Genomic DNA, 20,000 nt, shown 5'->3' on the forward strand with positions numbered 1-20,000 from the left:
TGCGACAAAACCACTCGATACGACCAAAACGGCAATTGGCAGCGCAAACGAACAGTAACATTTCTGCTCAGCGCACCCTTTGCCAGCCGACGCAAACACCTCACAGTAGCAACCGATAGCCGTGCAAGCCACCCCCGTGGATCGACCTGCTGCGCTCCCAGCGCCTACACCACCTCCCGCGGTGGAGCCCGACAGCCGTGCGGGCCACCCGCGGGGATCGACCTGCTGCGCTCCCAGCGCCTATACTCACCTGCAGTAACAACCGATAGCCGTGCAAGCCACCCCCGTGGATCGACCTGCTGCGCTCCCAGCGCCTATACTCTCCTGCAGTAACAACCGATAGCCGTGCAAGCCACCCCCGTGGATCGACCTGCTGCGCTCCCAGCGCCTACACTCTCCTGCAGTAACAACCGATAGCCGTGCAAGCCACCCCCGTGGATCGACCTGCTGCGCTCCCAGCGCCTACACTCTCCTGCAGTAACAACCGATAGCCGTGCAAGCCACCCCCGTGGATCGACCTGCTGCGCTCCCAGCGCCTATACTCACCTGCAGTAACAACCGATAGCCGTGCAAGCCACCCCCGTGGATCGACCTGCTGCGCTCCCAGCGCCTATACTCACCTGCAGTAACAACCGATAGCCGTGCAAGCCACCCCCGTGGATCGACCTGCTGCGCTCCCAGCGCCTATACTCTCCTGCAGTAACAACCGATAGCCGTGCAAGCCACCCCGTGGATCGACCTGCTGCGCTCCCAGCGCCTATACTCTCCTGCAGTAACAACCGATAGCCGTGCAAGCCACCCCCGTGGATCGACCTGCTGCGCTCCCAGCACCTACACTCTCCTGCAGTAACAACCGATAGCCGTGCAAGCCACCCACGTGGATCGACCTGCTGCGCTCCCAGCGCCAACACCACCTCCCGCGGTGGAGCCCGACAGCCGCGCATGCCACCGGCGGGGATCGACCTCCTACGCTCCCAGCGCCTATACTCTCCTACAGTGGCCACCGAAAGCCGTGCAAGCCACTCCCGTGGATCGACCCGCTGCGCTCCAAGCACCTACACCACCTCCCGCAGTGGAGCCAGACAGCCGCGCAGGCCACCCGCGGGGATCGACCTCCTGCGCTGGCTCCGCGGCAAGGGGCACCTCGGCACCCCGCAGAGAGCTCGGGAAGCCCGGCGCAATTCTACAACGGCCGGGGGCGAACAGCTTCCACGACAACGAAGCCCGACGTCGGGCCAACATTTTACCATGGTGTAAAACAACCTAGCCTGGTGGGGCCGGCAATCGGTCGACCTCCGCCCGAGCCACTTCGATCACGACCTCGGGATCTGGCTCCGCGGCAAGGGGCACCTCGGCACCCCGCGGAGAGCTCGGGAAGCCCGGCGCAATTGTACAACGGCCGGAGGCGGACAGCTTCCACCACAACGAAGCAATACGTCGGGCCGACGTTTTCGCTCAGTGTAAAACGACCTAGGATGGTCGGGTCGGCAATCGGTCGACCTCCTACCGAGCGACTTCGATCACGACCTCGGGGATCTGGCTCCGCGGCAAGGGGCACCTCGGCACCCCGCGGAGAGCTCGGGAAGCCCGGCGCAATTGTACAACGGCCGGAGGCGGACAGCTTCCACCAGAACGAAGCCATACGTCGGGCCGACGTTTTCGCTCAGTGTAAAACGACCTAGGATGGTCGGGTCGGCAATCGGTCGACCTCCGACCGAGCGACTTCGATCACGACCTCGGGGATCTGGCTCCGCGGCAAGGGGCACCTCGGCACCCGCGGAGAGCTCGGGAAGCCCGGCGCAATTGTACAACGGCCGGAGGCGGACAGCTTCCACCACAACGAAGCAATACGTCGGGCCGACGTTTTCGCTCAGTGTAAAACGACCTAGGATGGTCGGGTCGGCAATCGGTCGACCTCCGACCGAGCGACTTCGATCACGACCTCGGGGATCTGGCTCCGCGGCAAGGGGCACCTCGGCACCCCGCGGAGAGCTCGGGAAGCCCGGCGCAATTGTACAACGGCCGGAGGCGGACAGCTTCCACCACAACGAAGCCCGACGTCGGGCTAACGTTTTAGCTTAGTTTAAAACGACCTAGCATGGTCGGGTCGGCAATCGGTCAACCTTCGATCTTAAGGTCGACCAATGAGGTCAGGAGTCAGGGGTCGGAGGTCAAGTTTAAACAAGAGAGCAACGATTGCTTAAGCCTGTCGTTGGTTCGATATTTAGAAAGTGACATTTTACCTACCAAGGTCGAATGGACTATCGGTCGACCTCCGAACTCAAGGTCGACTACTGGGGTCAGGGGTCAGAGGTCAAGCTTAAACAAGAGAGCAACGATTGCTTAAGCCTGTCGTTGGTTGGATACTTTGCCAGTGACATTTCACCTACCAAGGTCGAATCTGCAAACGGTCGACTATCAACCTCAGGGTCAATCCGCACAACCTGGGGTCAGAGGTCAGAGGTCATGGGTCACGGGTCAGGAGTCAAAATGGTCTCGAAAATAGCCTTTGAAAAAAAAATAAAGTCCCGAAAATAGCCTTTGAAAAAAAAAAAAGTCCCGAAAATAGCCTTTGAAAAAAAAAGTCCCGAAAATAGCCTTTGAAAAAAAAAAAGTCCCGAAAATAGCCTTTGAAAAAAAAAAAGTCCCGAAAATAGCCTTTGAAAAAAAAAAGTCCCGAAAATAGCCTTTGAAAAAAAAAAAGTCCCGAAAATAGCCTTTGAAAAAAAAAAAAAGTCCCGAAAATAGCCTTTGAAAAAAAAACGAAGTCCCGAAAATAGCCTTTGAAAAAAAAAAAAGTCCCGAAAATAGCCTTTGAAAAAAAAAAAAGTCCCGAAAATAGCCTTTGAAAAAAAAACGAAGTCCCGAAAATAGCCTTTGAAAAAAAAAAAGTCCCGAAAATAGCCTTTGAAAAAAAAACGAAGTCCCGAAAATAGCCTTTGAAAAAAAAAAAAGTCCCGAAAATAGCCTTTGAAAAAAAAACGAAGTCCCGAAAATAGCCTTTGAAAAAAAAACGAAGTCCCGAAAATAGCCTTTGAAAAAAAACGAAGTCCCGAAAATAGCCTTTGAAAAAAAAACGAAGTCCCGAAAATAGCCTTTGAAAAAAAAACGAAGTCCCGAAAATAGCCTTTGAAAAAAAAAAAAAGTCCCGAAAATAGCCTTTGAAAAAAAAAAAAAGTCCCGAAAATAGCCTTTGAAAAAAAAACGAAGTCCCGAAAATAGCCCTTGGGAAAAAAAAGAGCAACCCCGAAAGGCTACTCCCTCTTTCGTCCGAGCTACTGGCCGGACAAACCGATAGATCTTGAGGCTTACTCTCAACAGATCGCAGTGAGATTACTGCTCTAATGATCACGACACCCCGATCTTCAACTAGGTCGTTTGCGAATGATTTAGCACCCCGCCATTCGAGCAGGAGGATCAACCGACTGCGAGTCCGACACTTGCCGCGGACTCTTCGTTCGGATATGGGCTCTACCGACGACCCTTCGGGCCGACTAACTATGCCTCTCGAGGCCGAGGCACGAACGCATCGTCGCTTTCCAGGCGGGATTCTGACTTAGAGGCGTTCAGTCATAATCCCTCAGATGGTAGCTTCGCACCATTGGCTTATCAGCCAAGCACATGAACCAAATGTCTGAATCTGCGGTTCCTCTCGTACTGAGCAGGATTACTGTCGCAACAACACTTCATCAGTAGGGTAAAACTAACCTGTCTCACGACGGTCTAAACCCAGCTCACGTTCCCTATTAGTGGGTGAACAATCCAACGCTTGGTGAATTCTGCTTCACAATGATAGGAAGAGCCGACATCGAAGGATCAAAAAGCAACGTCGCTATGAACGCTTGGCTGCCACAAGCCAGTTATTGTATCTTACAGGGTACCCTGTAATGACAACAGCAATTCAATGTAGCTTAATAGTTACTAGTGAAAATAAATTACACATATTACTGTTAGTAACATACAGTTACATGTATTAATATTATGTTAACTTTTTCAACTTTTTTTACTCCACCAAACCAAGGGCACCAGCGTGTGCGGAAAGGTCGAAAACCCCCCCTAGCCGCGAGGATTTTTTTTGGAGGCCCTTAGTTTTCGAGTTATTGCCGAAAACGTCATTTGACATCGACTCAAAAACGTAACCCTGCGGGAATTCAGACGTCCGAAGTCCGGTCGATTTTCAAAATTTCTCGATGTCAAAATTGAAAAATTGCCAAAAGATGCACAGTACCCCTAAACCCCCCTCGAACTCTAAGATTTTTTCAAAAAGTATTAGTTTTTAAGTTATTTACGAAAAACTATATGTGACATTGAGTCAAATATGTGACTCTGCCGGACCGGAGGCATTGAATCTCGGCAGAATTTTTACTCAATATCTAACGTCAAGACAGCAAAACAAATTTATTTTTTCACTTCTTTAATGGTATTTAGACAAGGGCTATTGCGTTTTCGTGTCGTGGACACTTTGGTGAATCGTTTTTTAAATCTTAAGAAATTTTAGCATTGACCAGAGCCTTCTAATCAGTTATATATTTTGATATTAATCAGTGTGGTTTTATCTTCTGCTGATCAGTTGGACTGCTCATATGCTCAATTAATTGCTTACTCTGTTTTATAGTTAACAACGATGTTTGTGGCTGTCCAGTGGTGTGGATGTGTATGCAAAGACCAAACAATTGAATAGGTAACTAATCCAATTACGCTGTAAATTGGATTAGTTAGCACTTAGGCCTATGTTCCGCAATGATAAGATGATATATTTATAACTTAAGTTACCTATTCAATTGTTTGGTCTTTGCATACACATCCACATGCTCATTTTCTCACTCTGTTGCATGTTTGTTCATTTAAAAAGAAATTGGCCATCCGCTGTTCAAAATTGTGATGTAAACAGAATTAGCCATCTCTTCTGTTCTGCAACAAAGTGTAATTTATTCCAACTCAAATTGTTTCTTTTATTTTACATTAAATTACTTAACTGTGGATTTTCCAGTTGCTTGCCAATTGCTGTTTTATTTGCTTACTCAGTTGCCTTTTTGATATATTTTTTTTAGGCCTTTTTGATAGGGGGTGATATATTTTCAATTGTACTTGCCTATTTATGTGCTTTGTTAGTGGCTTAAGTTGCATCATTTTCCCAGTCATATGCTCATTGAATTGCTTATTTATTTTTGTTGGCCACCCAGTGGTTAAATTTGTGTTGTAAACTTAATTAGATAGCACTTCAGTCCTGCATTACGGAGATGAATAATTTCCAAATTTAATTGTGTTTTCAGTTATACTCAAAAAACAATATGTTAAGTCAAAAATATCACGCGACCGGCTGTAGTAGCACAAATTTACGCATCATCATGTTCTATGTTCAGTGCCGAGATGTAAAAATATATTGTGATGTGCAGAGTTCGTAAATAAAACACTCCTTATTTCTTTCACATAGTTAATGCACGTAATAAACAATACGCATGCAGTTATATAAAGTGTAGTCCTTCTTGGCATCGAACTTGCGTGTTCTTTTAGTGGCTCTGAAAAAAGCAGTTTGATCTCTTTCATTAGGTTCTAACAAGAACCGTTTGCATCTCTTTTTTTAGCTCTGAAAAGAGCCGTTTGATCTCTTTCATAAGGTTCTAACAAGAACCGTTTGCATCTCTTCCTTTAGCTCTGAAAAGAGCCGATTAATCTCTTTCATAAGGTTCTAACAAGAACCGTTAGCATCTCTTTTTTTAGTTCTAAGAAGAACTGTTTATTATCTCTTGCCTGTTTTTTATTGGCTCTGAAAAGAGCCGTTTGACCTAATTCATTAGGTTTTAACCGTTTGCATCTCTTCATCTATAGATGTGAGAAGAACTATCACTTCTCAATTTAAACATAACACCATTTACTTTTTTTATATGAAACTTTAAAAAAAAATCTTCAATTTGTGGGACGTCATTAGGTTCGGCACCTCTCTCTTTCGCTCAGGGGCTGTTTAGTCAGGGTATGTCACGTAAATACAAGTCTTTTTCTACCAAGTTATGGTATATAGTATGCAACAGTACCAGGTACAATTAAAATGTGCTTAATGCTGTACCTTGCGATCGTGTTAGTCAAGCGCCAACAGCTTTTTTCTAAAATGGTAGTGATATGTAGCACAGATAGTAAGTGGACGCTGCCTGGCGCCAAATCGTCGCAACTTGCAACCGACTCGCTATCTCTCAAAGAGTGTTGTTGTTTCGTACTGTAATCTGGCCGTTGCACTGCACGAAATTGTCGCAAGTTGCAGCCGCCTCTCCCTCTTTCGAGGGCAGTTGTCGATTGGACTCTTGGCATGCGGCTGTTATCTTGCTCTAAATCGTCTCATTTCGCCGGGGCTTCGCTCTGGCGCGCCTCGCTTTATGCAAATTTTATTTGAGAGAAGCACCGGCTGAAAGCGCTCGGCCAATCAGGTGCGCCCTATGAACAATTAAAGAAACAAGTAGGTCTGACTCGAACAATAGGCTTGTTTAAAAGCGGAAGCGCCGTTTTTTTGTCATTAGTTTAATGCCAGCATAGCTGAAAGGAGGTCACGTTTCAGAAGTAAAGTTCGCGAAGTTCTAATTAAGTAGGCTAATAGTTGTCCTAAGTATGTCGCATTATTAAATCTGCAACGACTTGAAGTTTTCAAGCAAGGTGTGATGTGTTAGTACGCAATAGTACCAGTTCGATTTTAAATCTGCTTAATGGGTTAACTTGCGATCGTAGGTAGTCAAGCGCCAGCAGCTCTTTCTAATATGCTAATGATGCGAAGCACCGATAGTAATTGGCCGCTGCCTGGCGCCAAATCGTTACAACTCGCAACCGCCTCTCTATCTCTCAAAGATTGTTGTCGTATCGTACTGTAATCGGCCCGCCGCTCTGCGCGAATTGTCGCATGTTGCAGTCGCCTCTCTCTCGAGCTGTTGTCGATCTGCACTCTTGGCATGCGGCCGTTATCTTGCTCTAAATCGTCTCATTTCGCCGGGGCTTCTCTCTTGCGCGCCTCGCTTTATGCAAATGTTATTTTGGAGAAGCACTGGCTGAAAGCGCTCGGCCAATCAGTTATCTTGCTCTAAATCGTCTCATTTCGCCGGGGCTTGTCTCTTGCGCGCCTCGCTTTATGCAAATGTTATTTGGGAGAAGCACTGGCTGAAAGCGCTCGGCCAATCAGGTGCGCCCTATGAACAATTAAAGAAACAAGTAGGTCTGACTCGAACAATAGGCTTGTTTAAAAGCGGAATCGCCGTTTTTTTGTCATTAGTTTAATGTCAGCGCAGCTGAAAGGAGGTCACGTTTCAGAAGTAAAGTTCGCGAAGTTCTGATTAAGTAGGCTAATAGTGGTCCTAAGTATGTCGCATTATTAAAACTGCAACGACTTAAAGTTTTCAAGCGAGGTGTGATTTGTTAGTACGCAATAGTACCAGTTCGATTTTAAATCTGCTTAATGCGTTAACTTGCGATCGTAGGTAGTCAAGCGCCGGCAGCTCTTTCTAATATGCTAATGATGCGAACCACCGATAGTAATTGGCCGCTGCCTGGCGCCAAATCGTTACAACTCGCAACCGCCTCTCTATCTCTCAAAGATTGTTGTCGTATCGTACTGTAATCGGCCCGCCGCTCTGCGCGAATTGTCGCATGTTGCAGTCGCCTCTCTCTCGAGCTGTTGTCGATCTGCACTCTTGGCATGCGGCCGTTATCTTGCTCTAAATCGTCTCATTTCGCCGGGGCTTCTCTCTTGCGCGCCTCGCTTTATGCAAATGTTATTTTGGAGAAGCACTGGCTGAAAGCGCTCGGCCAATCAGGTGCGCCCTATGAACAATTAACGAAACAAGTAGGTCTGACTCGAACAATAGGCTTGTTTAAAAGCGGAAGCGCCGTTTTTTTGTCATTAGTTTAATGCCAGCGCAGCTGAAAGGATGTCACGTTTCAGAAGTAAAGTTCGCGAAGTTCTAATTAAGTAGGCTAATAGTTGTCCTAAGTCTGTCGCATTATTAAAACTGCAACGACTTGAAGTTTTCAAGCAAGGTGTGATGTGTTAGTACGCAATAGTACCAGTTCGATTTTAAATCTGCTTAATGGGTTAACTTGCGATCGTATGTAGTCAAGCGCCGGCAGCTCTTTCTAATATGCTAATGATGCGAACCACCGATAGTAAGTGGCCGCTGCCTGGCGCCAAATCGTTACAACTCGCAACCGCCTCTCTATCTCTCAAAGATTGTTGTCGTATCGTACTGTAATCGGCCCGCTGCTCTGCGCGAAATTGTCGCATGTTGCAGTCGCCTCTCTCTCGAGGTGTTGTCGATCTGCACTCTTGGCATGCGGCGGTTATCTTGCTCTAAATCGTCTCATTTCGCCGGGTCTCCTCTCTTGCGCGCCTCGCTTTATGCAAATGTTGTTTGAGAGAAGCACTGGCTGAAAGCGCTCGGCCAATCAGGTGCGCCCTATGAACAATTAAAGAAACAAGTAGGTCTGACTCGAACAATAGGCTTGTTTAAAAGCGGAAGCGCCGTTTTTTTGCCATTAGTTTAATGTCAGCGCAGCTGAAAGGAGGTCACGTTTCAGAAGTAAAGTTCGCGAAGTTCTAATTAAGTAGGCTAATAGTTGTCCTAAGTATGTGGCATTATTAAAACTGCAACGACTTGAAGTTTTCAAGCGAGGTGTGATGTGTTAGTACGCAATAGTACCAGTTCGATTTTAAATCTGCTTAATGGGTTAACTTGCGATCGTAGGTAGTCAAGCGCCAGCAGCTCTTTCTAATATGCTAATGATGCGAAGCACCGATAGTAATTGGCCGCTGCCTGGCGCCAAATCGTTACAACTCGCAACCGCCTCTCTATCTCTCAAAGATTGTTGTCGTATCGTACTGTAATCGGCCCGCCGCTCTGCGCGAATTGTCGCATGTTGCAGTCGCCTCTCTCTCGAGCTGTTGTCGATCTGCACTCTTGGCATGCGGCCGTTATCTTGCTCTAAATCGTCTCATTTCGCCGGGGCTTCTCTCTTGCGCGCCTCGCTTTATGCAAATGTTATTTTGGAGAAGCACTGGCTGAAAGCGCTCGGCCAATCAGGTGCGCCCTATGAACAATTAACGAAACAAGTAGGTCTGACTCGAACAATAGGCTTGTTTAAAAGCGGAAGCGCCGTTTTTTTGTCATTAGTTTAATGCCAGCGCAGCTGAAAGGATGTCACGTTTCAGAAGTAAAGTTCGCGAAGTTCTAATTAAGTAGGCTAATAGTTGTCCTAAGTCTGTCGCATTATTAAAACTGCAACGACTTGAAGTTTTCAAGCAAGGTGTGATGTGTTAGTACGCAATAGTACCAGTTCGATTTTAAATCTGCTTAATGGGTTAACTTGCGATCGTAGGTAGTCAAGCGCCGGCAGCTCTTTCTAATATGCTAATGATGCGAACCACCGATAGTAAGTGGCCGCTGCCTGGCGCCAAATCGTTACAACTCGCAACCGCCTCTCTATCTCTCAAAGATTGTTGTCGTATCGTACTGTAATCGGCCCGCTGCTCTGCGCGAAATTGTCGCATGTTGCAGTCGCCTCTCTCTCGAGGTGTTGTCGATCTGCACTCTTGGCATGCGGCGGTTATCTTGCTCTAAATCGTCTCATTTCGCCGGGTCTCCTCTCTTGCGCGCCTCGCTTTATGCAAATGTTGTTTGAGAGAAGCACTGGCTGAAAGCGCTCGGCCAATCAGGTGCGCCCTATGAACAATTAAAGAAACAAGTAGGTCTGACTCGAACAATAGGCTTGTTTAAAAGCGGAAGCGCCGTTTTTTTGCCATTAGTTTAATGTCAGCGCAGCTGAAAAGAGGTCACGTTTCAGAAGTAAAGTTCGCGAAGTTCTAATTAAGTAGGCTAATAGTTGTCCTAAGTATGTCGCATTATTAAAACTGCAACGACTTGAAGTTTTCAAGCAAGGTGTGATGTGTTAGTACGCAATAGTACCAGTTCGATTTTAAATCTGCTTATTGGGTTAACTTGCGATCGTAGGTAGTCAAGCGCCAGCAGCTCTTTCTAATATGCTAATGATGCGAACCACCGATAGTAAGTGGCCGCTGCCTGGCGCCAAATCGTTACAACTCGCAACCGCCTCTCTATCTCTCAAAGATTGTTGTCGTATCGTACTGTAATCGGCCCGCTGCTCTGCGCGAATTGTCGCATGTTGCAGTCGCCTCTCTCTCGAGCTGTTGTCGATCTGCACTCTTGGCATGCGGCCGTTATCTTGCTCTAAATCGTCTCATTTCGCCGGGGCTTCTCTCTTGCGCGCCTCGCTTTATGCAAATGTTGTTTGAGAGAAGCACTGGCTGAAAGCGCTCGGCCAATCAGGTGCGCCCTATGAACAATTAAAGAAACAAGTAGGTCTGACTCGAACAATAGGCTTGTTTAAAAGCGGAAGCGCCGTTTTTTTGCCATTAGTTTAATGCCAGCGCAGCTGAAAGGAGATCACGTTTCAGAAGTAAAGTTCGCGAAGTTCTAATTCAGTCGGCTAATAGTTGTCCTAAGTATGTCGCATTATTAAAACTGCAACGACTTGAAGTTTTCAAGCGAGGTGTTATGTGTTAGTACGCAATAGTACCAGTTCGGTTTTAAATCAGCTTAATGCGTTAACTTGCGATCGTAGGTAGTCAAGCGCCGGCAGCTCTTTCTTATATGCTAATGATGCGAACCACCGATAGTAAGTGGCCGCTGCCTGGCGCCAAATCGTTACAACTCGCAACCGCCTCTCTATCTCTCAAAGATTGTTGTCGTATCGTACTGTAATCGGCCCGCTGCTCTGCGCGAAATTGTCGCATGTTGCAGTCGCCTTTCTCTCGAGGTGTTGTCGATCTGCACTCTTGGCATGCGGCGGTTATCTTGCTCTAAATCGTCTCATTTCGCCGGGGCTCCTCTCTTGCGCGCCTCGCTTTATGCAAATGTTGTTTGAGAGAAGCACTGGCTGAAAGCGCTCGGCCAATCAGGTGCGCCCTATGAACAATTAAAGAAAGAAGTAGGTCTGACTCGAACAATAGGCTTGTTTAAAAGCGGAAGCGCCGTTTTTTTGCCATTAGTTTAATGCCAGCGCAGTTGAAAGGAGGTCACGTTTCAGAAGTAAAGTTCGCGAAGTTCTAATTAAGTCGGCTAATAGTTGTCCTAAGTATGTCGCATTATTAAAACTGCAACGACTTGAAGTTTTCAAGCGAGGTGTGATGTGTTAGTACGCAATAGTACCAGTTCGATTTTAAAATCTGCTTAATGCGTTAACTTGCGATCGTAGGTAGTCAAGCGCCAGCAGCTCTTTCTTATATGCCAATGATGCGAAGCACCGATAGTAATTGGCCGCTGCCTGGCGCCAAATCGTAACAACTCGCAACCGCCTCTCTATCTCTCAAAGATTGTTGTCGTATCGTACTGTAATCGGCCCGCTGCTCTGCGCGAATTGTCGCATGTTGCAGTCGCCTCTCTCTCGAGCTGTTGTCGATCTGCACTCTTGGCATGCGGCCGTTATCTTGCTCTAAATCGTCTCATTTCGCCGGGGCTTGTCTCTTGCGCGCCTCGCTTTATGCAAATGTTATTTGGGAGAAACACTGGCTGAAAGCGCTCGGCCAATCAGGTGCGCCCTATGAACAATTAAAGAAACAAGTAGGTCTGACTCGAACAATAGGCTTGTTTAAAAGCGGAATCGCCGTTTTTTTGTCATTAGTTTAATGTCAGCGCAGCTGAAAGGAGGTCACGTTTCAGAAGTAAAGTTCGCGAAGTTCTGATTAAGTAGGCTAATAGTGGTCCTAAGTATGTCGCATTATTAAAACTGCAACGACTTAAAGTTTTCAAGCGAGGTGTGATTTGTTAGTACGCAATAGTACCAGTTCGATTTTAAATCTGCTTAATGCGTTAACTTGCGATCGTAGGTAGTCAAGCGCCGGCAGCTCTTTCTAATATGCTAATGATGCGAACCACCGATAGTAATTGGCCGCTGCCTGGCGCCAAATCGTTACAACTCGCAACCGCCTCTCTATCTCTCAAAGATTGTTGTCGTATCGTACTGTAATCGGCCCGCCGCTCTGCGCGAATTGTCGCATGTTGCAGTCGCCTCTCTCTCGAGCTGTTGTCGATCTGCACTCTTGGCATGCGGCCGTTATCTTGCTCTAAATCGTCTCATTTCGCCGGGGCTTCTCTCTTGCGCGCCTCGCTTTATGCAAATGTTATTTTGGAGAAGCACTGGCTGAAAGCGCTCGGCCAATCAGGTGCGCCCTATGAACAATTAACGAAACAAGTAGGTCTGACTCGAACAATAGGCTTGTTTAAAAGCGGAAGCGCCGTTTTTTTGCCATTAGTTTAATGCCAGCGCAGTTGAAAGGAGGTCACGTTTCAGAAGTAAAGTTCGCGAAGTTCTAATTAAGTAGGCTAATAGTTGTCCTAAGTATGTCGCATTATTAAAACTGCAACGACTTGAAGTTTTCAAGCGAGGTGTTATGTGTTAGTACGCAATAGTACCAGTTCGGTTTTAAATCAGCTTAATGCGTTAACTTGCGATCGTAGGTAGTCAAGCGCCGGCAGCTCTTTCTTATATGCTAATGATGCGAACCACCGATAGTAAGTGGCCGCTGCCTGGCGCCAAATCGTTACAACTCGCAACCGCCTCTCTATCTCTCAAAGATTGTTGTCGTATCGTACTGTAATCGGCCCGCTGCTCTGCGCGAATTGTCGCATGTTGCAGTCGCCTCTCTCTCGAGCTGTTGTCGATCTGCACTCTTGGCATGCGGCCGTTATCTTGCTCTAAATCGTCTCATTTCGCCGGGGCTTCTCTCTTGCGCGCCTCGCTTTATGCAAATGTTGTTTGAGAGAAGCACTGGCTGAAAGCGCTCGGCCAATCAGGTGCGCCCTATGAACAATTAAAGAAACAAGTAGGTCTGACTCGAACAATAGGCTTGTTTAAAAGCGGAAGCGCCGTTTTTTTGCCATTAGTTTAATGCCAGCGCAGCTGAAAGGAGATCACGTTTCAGAAGTAAAGTTCGCGAAGTTCTAATTCAGTCGGCTAATAGTTGTCCTAAGTATGTCGCATTATTAAAACTGCAACGACTTGAAGTTTTCAAGCGAGGTGTTATGTGTTAGTACGCAATAGTACCAGTTCGGTTTTAAATCAGCTTAATGCGTTAACTTGCGATCGTAGGTAGTCAAGCGCCGGCAGCTCTTTCTTATATGCTAATGATGCGAACCACCGATAGTAAGTGGCCGCTGCCTGGCGCCAAATCGTTACAACTCGCAACCGCCTCTCTATCTCTCAAAGATTGTTGTCGTATCGTACTGTAATCGGCCCGCTGCTCTGCGCGAAATTGTCGCATGTTGCAGTCGCCTTTCTCTCGAGGTGTTGTCGATCTGCACTCTTGGCATGCGGCGGTTATCTTGCTCTAAATCGTCTCATTTCGCCGGGGCTCCTCTCTTGCGCGCCTCGCTTTATGCAAATGTTGTTTGAGAGAAGCACTGGCTGAAAGCGCTCGGCCAATCAGGTGCGCCCTATGAACAATTAAAGAAAGAAGTAGGTCTGACTCGAACAATAGGCTTGTTTAAAAGCGGAAGCGCCGTTTTTTTGCCATTAGTTTAATGCCAGCGCAGCTGAAAGGAGATCACGTTTCAGAAGTAAAGTTCGCAAAGTTCTAATTCAGTCGGCTAATAGTTGTCCTAAGTATGTCGCATTATTAAAACTGCAACGACTTGAAGTTTTCAAGCGAGGTGTTATGTGTTAGTACGCAATAGTACCAGTTCGGTTTTAAATCAGCTTAATGCGTTAACTTGCGATCGTAGGTAGTCAAGCGCCGGCAGCTCTTTCTTATATGCTAATGATGCGAACCACCGATAGTAAGTGGCCGCTGCCTGGCGCCAAATCGTTACAACTCGCAACCGCCTCTCTATCTCTCAAAGATTGTTGTCGTATCGTACTGTAATCGGCCCGCTGCTCTGCGCGAAATTGTCGCATGTTGCAGTCGCCTTTCTCTCGAGGTGTTGTCGATCTGCACTCTTGGCATGCGGCGGTTATCTTGCTCTAAATCGTCTCATTTCGCCGGGGCTCCTCTCTTGCGCGCTTCGCTTTATGCAAATGTTGTTTGAGAGAAGCACTGGCTGAAAGCGCTCGGCCAATCAGGTGCGCCCTATGAACAATTAAAGAAACAAGTAGGTCTGACTCGAACAATAGGCTTGTTTAAAAGCGGAAGCGCCGTTTTTTTGCCATTAGTTTAATGCCAGCGCAGTTGAAAGGAGGTCACGTTTCAGAAGTAAAGTTCGCGAAGTTCTAATTAAGTAGGCTAATAGTTGTCCTAAGTATGTCGCATTATTAAAACTGCAACGACTTGAAGTTTTCAAGCAAGGTGTGATGTGTTAGTACGCAATAGTACCAGTTCGATTTTAAATCTGCTTATTGGGTTAACTTGCGATCGTAGGTAGTCAAGCGCCAGCAGCTCTTTCTTATATGCCAATGATGCGAAGCACCGATAGTAATTGGCCGCTGCCTGGCGCCAAATCGTTACAACTCGCAACCGCCTCTCTATCTCTCAAAGATTGTTGTCGTATCGTACTGTAATCGGCCCGCTGCTCTGCGCGAATTGTCGCATGTTGCAGTCGCCTCTCTCTCGAGCTGTTGTCGATCTGCACTCTTGGCATGCGGCCGTTATCTTGCTCTAAATCGTCTCATTTCGCCGGGGCTTCTCTCTTGCGCGCCTTGCTTTATGCAAATGTTATTTGGGAGAAGCACTGGCTGAAAGCGCTCGGCCAATCAGGTGCGCCCTATGAACAATTAAAGAAACAAGTAGGTCTGACTCGAACAATAGGGAAAAGCGGAAGCGCCGTTTTTTTGTCATTAGTTTAATGTCAGCGCAGCTGAAAGGAGGTCACGTTTCAGAAGTAAAGTTCGCGAAGTTTTAATTAAGTCGGCTAATAGTTGTCCTAAGTATGTCGCATTATTAAAACTGCAACGACTTGAAGTTTTCAAGCGAGGTGTGATGTGTTAGTACGCAATAGTACCAGTTCGATTTTAAAATCTGCTTAATGCGTTAACTTGCGATCGTAGGTAGTCAAGCGCCGGCAGCTCTTTCTAATATGCTAATGATGCGAACCACCGATAGTAAGTGGCCGCTGCCTGGCGCCAAATCGTTACAACTCGCAACCACCTCTCTATCTCTCAAAGATTGTTGTCGTATCGTACTGTAATCGGCCCGCTGCTCTGCGCGAATTGTTGCATGTTGCAGTCGCCTCTCTCTCGAGCTGTTGTCGATCTGCACTCTTGGCATGCGGCCGTTATCTTGCTCTAAATCGTCTCATTTCGCCAGGGCTTGTCTCTTGCGCGCCTCGCTTTATGCAAATGTTATTTGGGAGAAGCACTGGCTGAAAGTGCTCGGCCAATCAGGTGCGCCCTATGAACAATTAAAGAAACAAGTAGGTCTGACTCGAACAATAGGCTTGTTTAAAAGCGGAATCGCCGTTTTTTTGTCATTAGTTTAATGTCAGCGCAGCTGAAAGGAGGTCACGTTTCAGAAGTAAAGTTCGCGAAGTTCTGATTAAGTAGGCTAATAGTGGTCCTAAGTATGTCGCATTATTAAAACTGCAACGACTTGAAGTTTTCAAGCGAGGTGTGATTTGTTAGTACGCAATAGTACCAGTTCGATTTTAAATCTGCTTAATGCGTTAACTTGCGATCGTAGGTAGTCAAGCGCCGGCAGCTCTTTCTAATATGCTAATGATGGTAACCACCGATAGTAAGTTGCCGCTGCCTGGCGCCAAATCGTTACAACTCGCAACCGCCTCTCTATCTCTCAAAGATTGTTGTCGTATCGTACTGTTATCGGCCCGCTGCTCTGCGCGAATTGTCGCATGTTGCAGTCGCCTCTCTCTCGAGGTGTTGTCGATCTGCACTCTTGGCATGCGGCCGTTATCTTGCTCTAAATCGTCTCATTTCGCCGGGGCTTCTCTCTTGCGCGCCTCGCTTTATGCAAATGTTATTTGGGAGAAGCACTGGCTGAAAGCGCTCGGCCAATCAGTTATCTTGCTCTAAATCGTCTCATTTCGCCGGGGCTTGTCTCCTGCGCGCCTCGCTTTATGCAAATGTTATTTGGGAGAAGCACTGGCTGAAAGCGCTCGGCCAATCAGGTGCGCCCTATGAACAATTAAAGAAACAAGTAGGTCCGACTCGAACAATAGGCTTGTTTAAAAGCGGAAGCGCCGTTTTTTGGCCATTAGTTTAATGCCAGCGCAGCTGAAAGGAGGTCACGTTTCAGAAGTAAAGTTCGCGAAGTTCTAATTAAGTAGGCTAATAGTTTTCCTAAGTATGTCGCATTATTAGAACTGCAACGACTTGAAGTTTTCAAGCAAGGTGTGATGTGTTAGTACGCAACAGTACCAGTTCGATTTTAAATCTGCTTAATGCGTTAACTTGCGATCGTAGGTAGTCAAGCGCTAGCAGTTTTTCTAATATGCTAATGATGCAAAGCACCGATAGTAAGTGGCCGCTGCCTGGCGCCAAATCGTTGCAACTTGCAACCGCCTCTCTATCTCTCAAAGATTGCTGCCGTTTCGTACTATAGTCCGGTCGCTGCTCTGCGCGAAATTGTCGCACGTTGCGTTTTCTTCCGTTGCTCAACTACAACAAATCGCACTGCTGTTTTACTCTGTAATTGATTCGTATGTTTGTTTCAGATATATTATTACATCACAAGAAACCCTTTTAAATATTACTGTTGAGCTTATTTACTTATCTTTATCATACACGATTATTACAATGGCGAAAAAGTAAGTTAATACTCCTCTTGTTCATATATCATGGTAATTTGTTTTCTTGCAGTCTTAACAGTCCTTCGAAAAGAACGCAAGCAACCGGAAAAGTACAGTTTTTCCAACAGTTCCCAAAAGACTTTCTGAGACCATACGGAATTGCCACACTCCCGAGGTCGGCATCTAATGAAGACTTTAAAGCAAAGCTTAAATTATTTACTTGCGAATGGCTCACTCGCCCGGGAATAGCAATAAGCGAGCTGATGGAGACAACTTCAACGAATTGGGAACGAATAAAAAATGACCTTCCAGATCTGACCGACGCTAACATTGAAACAGATGTTTCCTCAACCATGAACAAGTTAAGAAAAAAAATGGACAAACTGCAAAATGAAAAATCCGAGAACAAAATGCCCAAATTAATAAAATATTTATTACTTAGTATGAAAAATCAAAACGAACTGTTCGACACCTACATTGATACGATGTTCAACGTGGGTGCATCAATGTACTTGCTCGCACTTCATTTCAAAGTTGCCAAGTACATTGCTTTGAATCTTCCACATGTAGCCTCAAATTGCTATGAGGGACATAATTTAGCGAGTTTTATAGAAACACCGACGCTGTCAAATTATTGTGCTGCAGCTGCAAAAGATTTGCTATCAAAGCAAAGCAACATTCAAACCGCTGATAGCACTTCAAAAAGAAATTTAAAAGACTTAATTTCTGAACGGAAAAGAAAGCAGGACGACCAGGAAGATCTGAGTCAACCTGGGCCGTCTAAAAAAAGAAAGGATTAAACTTTTCATGACTTGTGTTTTTAGTTTGTCTTTTTTTAGTTTGTTATTTCAATTCCATATTTTTTGTTATATGTGCTTTTTCACATTCGCTCAATTAATTTGCAATTTTCCTTTTCAGATTTCAGATATAGCATTTTACATATTGATACTGTTTGCATTTTGCTTTTGGATACTCCGACCTGTCCAAGTTCAACTTTTTATCATCATCTGTAATTCAAATTAACACTCCTTTCACCTCACCTTATTATCTTTAGCATTTCAATCACCAACGAACGGTAAGACAATCAAATATTATCTTTTACACAGATGCTAACTTGTTTTCTCTTTCAGATTTCGTTACCCTGCGAAGAGTCTCTTCATGCTTAGGTCCTTGTTTTGAACCTTTCTGTTTAGAACCTATAGGTACGAAAGTAAAATAACTTCCACCATGAACGTTATTGTATAAACTTTTTTGAATATTTTAATATGGAATTGTTTTAAATCAAGATTTAAGCAACGATTTAGCCAGACCTTTTTAAAGCATACATGCTAACTCGCCACTTCTTTTCAGATTTGCAATCTTTTATATAATGGATTCAAGCTTTTCCCAAATCGTTTGCGATCCTCAGGTACGTCAATTTTTTTTGGAAAAAAAAAGCAAAACAATTTCTCATTTTTGACTTTTTTAGATTCAACAAAAACGCCACGCTGCTTTTCAAGAAAAACGTGCCCGTTTTGAGCGTCGGGAAGCAACGAAAGATGCGTTCTTGTCCTCTCATTTGTTTTCAACATTGTCTCACACCTCTGTGGGACAAAACAAGCGAAAACAAGTAGCTGGTCACCTGAAGACGTGGATTGAAAAGGCGTCGTGGTCGCAATGTGACAAATGTATTTGCTTGTCTCCTCAAATTCTTAAACCAAGCTTTGCGAAACGAATTGTTGCAACCAGGCCTACTTGCAATTACTGCCCGAACGATCGATACAATGCTCCAAAAATATCTGCATGGCCCGAGTGCTTGAGAGGTTTTAACGAAAAGGAACACAAGATTTTGTCACCATTTACCATCGACTGTGGCCCCTATTCCAAGAAAAAACACGGGTACCGTGTCAAAACAGGGGGATTCCGGATTATTGTAAAGTCGGTAGCAGTTTCACAAACCATTTCGAGTCTTCCGGATAATCCCTCAAAGCTACGACTGCAAATGGCATACGAACACCTCTACACCTGCGCACATAGTTCCTACAAAAAGTACGTTGACCATGCCAACACTTTGGAAAGCGAAACCCGTATTCAATTCTTTGATCTGTTTCACATGCAGGGAATTGAATGCGTATTGTGGCCTCTCCTTTATCCTTATAACAACCTGTGCGAAACCTTTATAGAAGGAGGATCACAACACGTCAGTGCAAAGCATGCGTTTACGCAGAAAGTACTGTCGTCAATCACAGATTACAGTTGCAGTTTCGAGCTGCTTCAATTTCAATTTGATCGATGGATCTTTAAGACCGTGACTGGTGCCATCAATTCTGGAAGAATGTTCGGCTGTTCACCTCAAAGAGCATTAGACGCGAAATCGTTTTCGCCTGCTTATTGGAAATGGCAGCATGCATTCCTCATAGACACGGTGCAGCAACTCGGGCCGCCACAGCTCTTTATCACCATCAACCCGTACGAATGGACCTTCCCCCAACATGACATTCTGGCGCAACAATTGGAACAGTTAGGTTTTAATCCCTCGGACCAGCCTTCTGTTCAAACCCTTCACATCGGTCACATACTAAAGGAAATTGTTTCTGGATATCTTACCGGGAAAAACGGCAACTGGAAAGACCACGTTTTTTCAAACTACAGACACAAATCCATCCAAAATGTCAAGACGTATTTTTATCGGGTTGAATTTCAGCAAAGAGGAACGCTGCACGTTCATCTATTACTTTGGCTTGAAAAATTAACCTCCATCGACACCAATAGAATACAAGCAATTCTTCCTAAAAACGAACCGGCGTATGCTGCAAGTTTATTCACACTACAAAAATCCAACCGACCCGCAACTTGCCTGAAGCAGCAAAATACTGCTACCACAGTGAATACTACTGCAGACACTTTACACATTTTGTATCCACCGACGTCATCTTCAATTAACCTAAGAGCCTATATCGATACTCTTTCGGAAACTCTCAATTGTGCCATGGATGTTCAAACCAGTGATGGTCACCTGATGTTGTTGCGTTATGTAACCAGTTATGTCTCTAAATTTAACGAATCATTTATGACGCCTTTTGACTTAGCAAATGCTGGGTCGCACCGAGTGGCATACAAAATCGTAACCACTATGAATCCCGCAGAACCAGAAATGATGTTTCTCTTGTCATCGATGAAACTTTCGAGGACCAGCAGCACAACAAAGCGCTACATAGTCCCGACTCTGCCAAACACCGCTCTTTGTGCGCAAGTCAAAATGTATGAACAACGCTCTATCGACCTTGACAACGTAAC

The 20,000-nt window shown here is 45.7% G+C and overlaps 2 protein-coding genes across 3 annotated transcripts in view; both read left to right on the plus strand.

The window, feature by feature from the left end:
* The first annotated feature begins 5,275 nt into the window (after positions 1 to 5,275).
* On the plus strand, positions 5,276 to 17,643 carry LOC149722491 (uncharacterized). 2 transcript variants are annotated; one of them, XM_089893773.1, is made up of 2 exons: positions 5,276 to 16,742; positions 16,804 to 17,643. In XM_089893773.1, exons 1-2 carry the CDS (start codon positions 16,732 to 16,734, stop codon positions 17,522 to 17,524), a joined length of 732 nt encoding a protein of 243 aa, XP_089749899.1. In that variant the 5' UTR covers positions 5,276 to 16,731; the 3' UTR covers positions 17,525 to 17,643. The 2 variants fall into 2 exon arrangements, with proteins under 2 accessions (XP_089749899.1, XP_089749898.1); XM_089893772.1 differs by having other exon boundaries at positions 5,300 to 16,742; positions 16,795 to 17,643.
* The window catches only part of LOC149722492 (uncharacterized), a 5,619-nt gene continuing 3,259 nt past the window's right edge, over positions 17,641 to 20,000 (plus strand). The window contains exons 1-4 of the mRNA XM_089893771.1: positions 17,641 to 17,799; positions 17,855 to 17,926; positions 18,075 to 18,132; positions 18,193 to 20,000. The exon at positions 18,193 to 20,000 is cut by the window's right edge and continues 3,259 nt beyond it. Of these exons, the coding sequence (XP_089749897.1) occupies positions 18,094 to 18,132; positions 18,193 to 20,000 (1,847 nt within the window). The 5' untranslated portion in view covers positions 17,641 to 17,799; positions 17,855 to 17,926; positions 18,075 to 18,093. The remainder of the gene's footprint in view (positions 17,800 to 17,854; positions 17,927 to 18,074; positions 18,133 to 18,192) is intronic.

Source organism: Ciona robusta, unplaced genomic scaffold (genome assembly GCF_009617815.1).
Source record: "Ciona robusta unplaced genomic scaffold, ASM961781v2 AP042770.1".
NCBI lineage: Eukaryota > Metazoa > Chordata > Ascidiacea > Phlebobranchia > Cionidae > Ciona > Ciona robusta.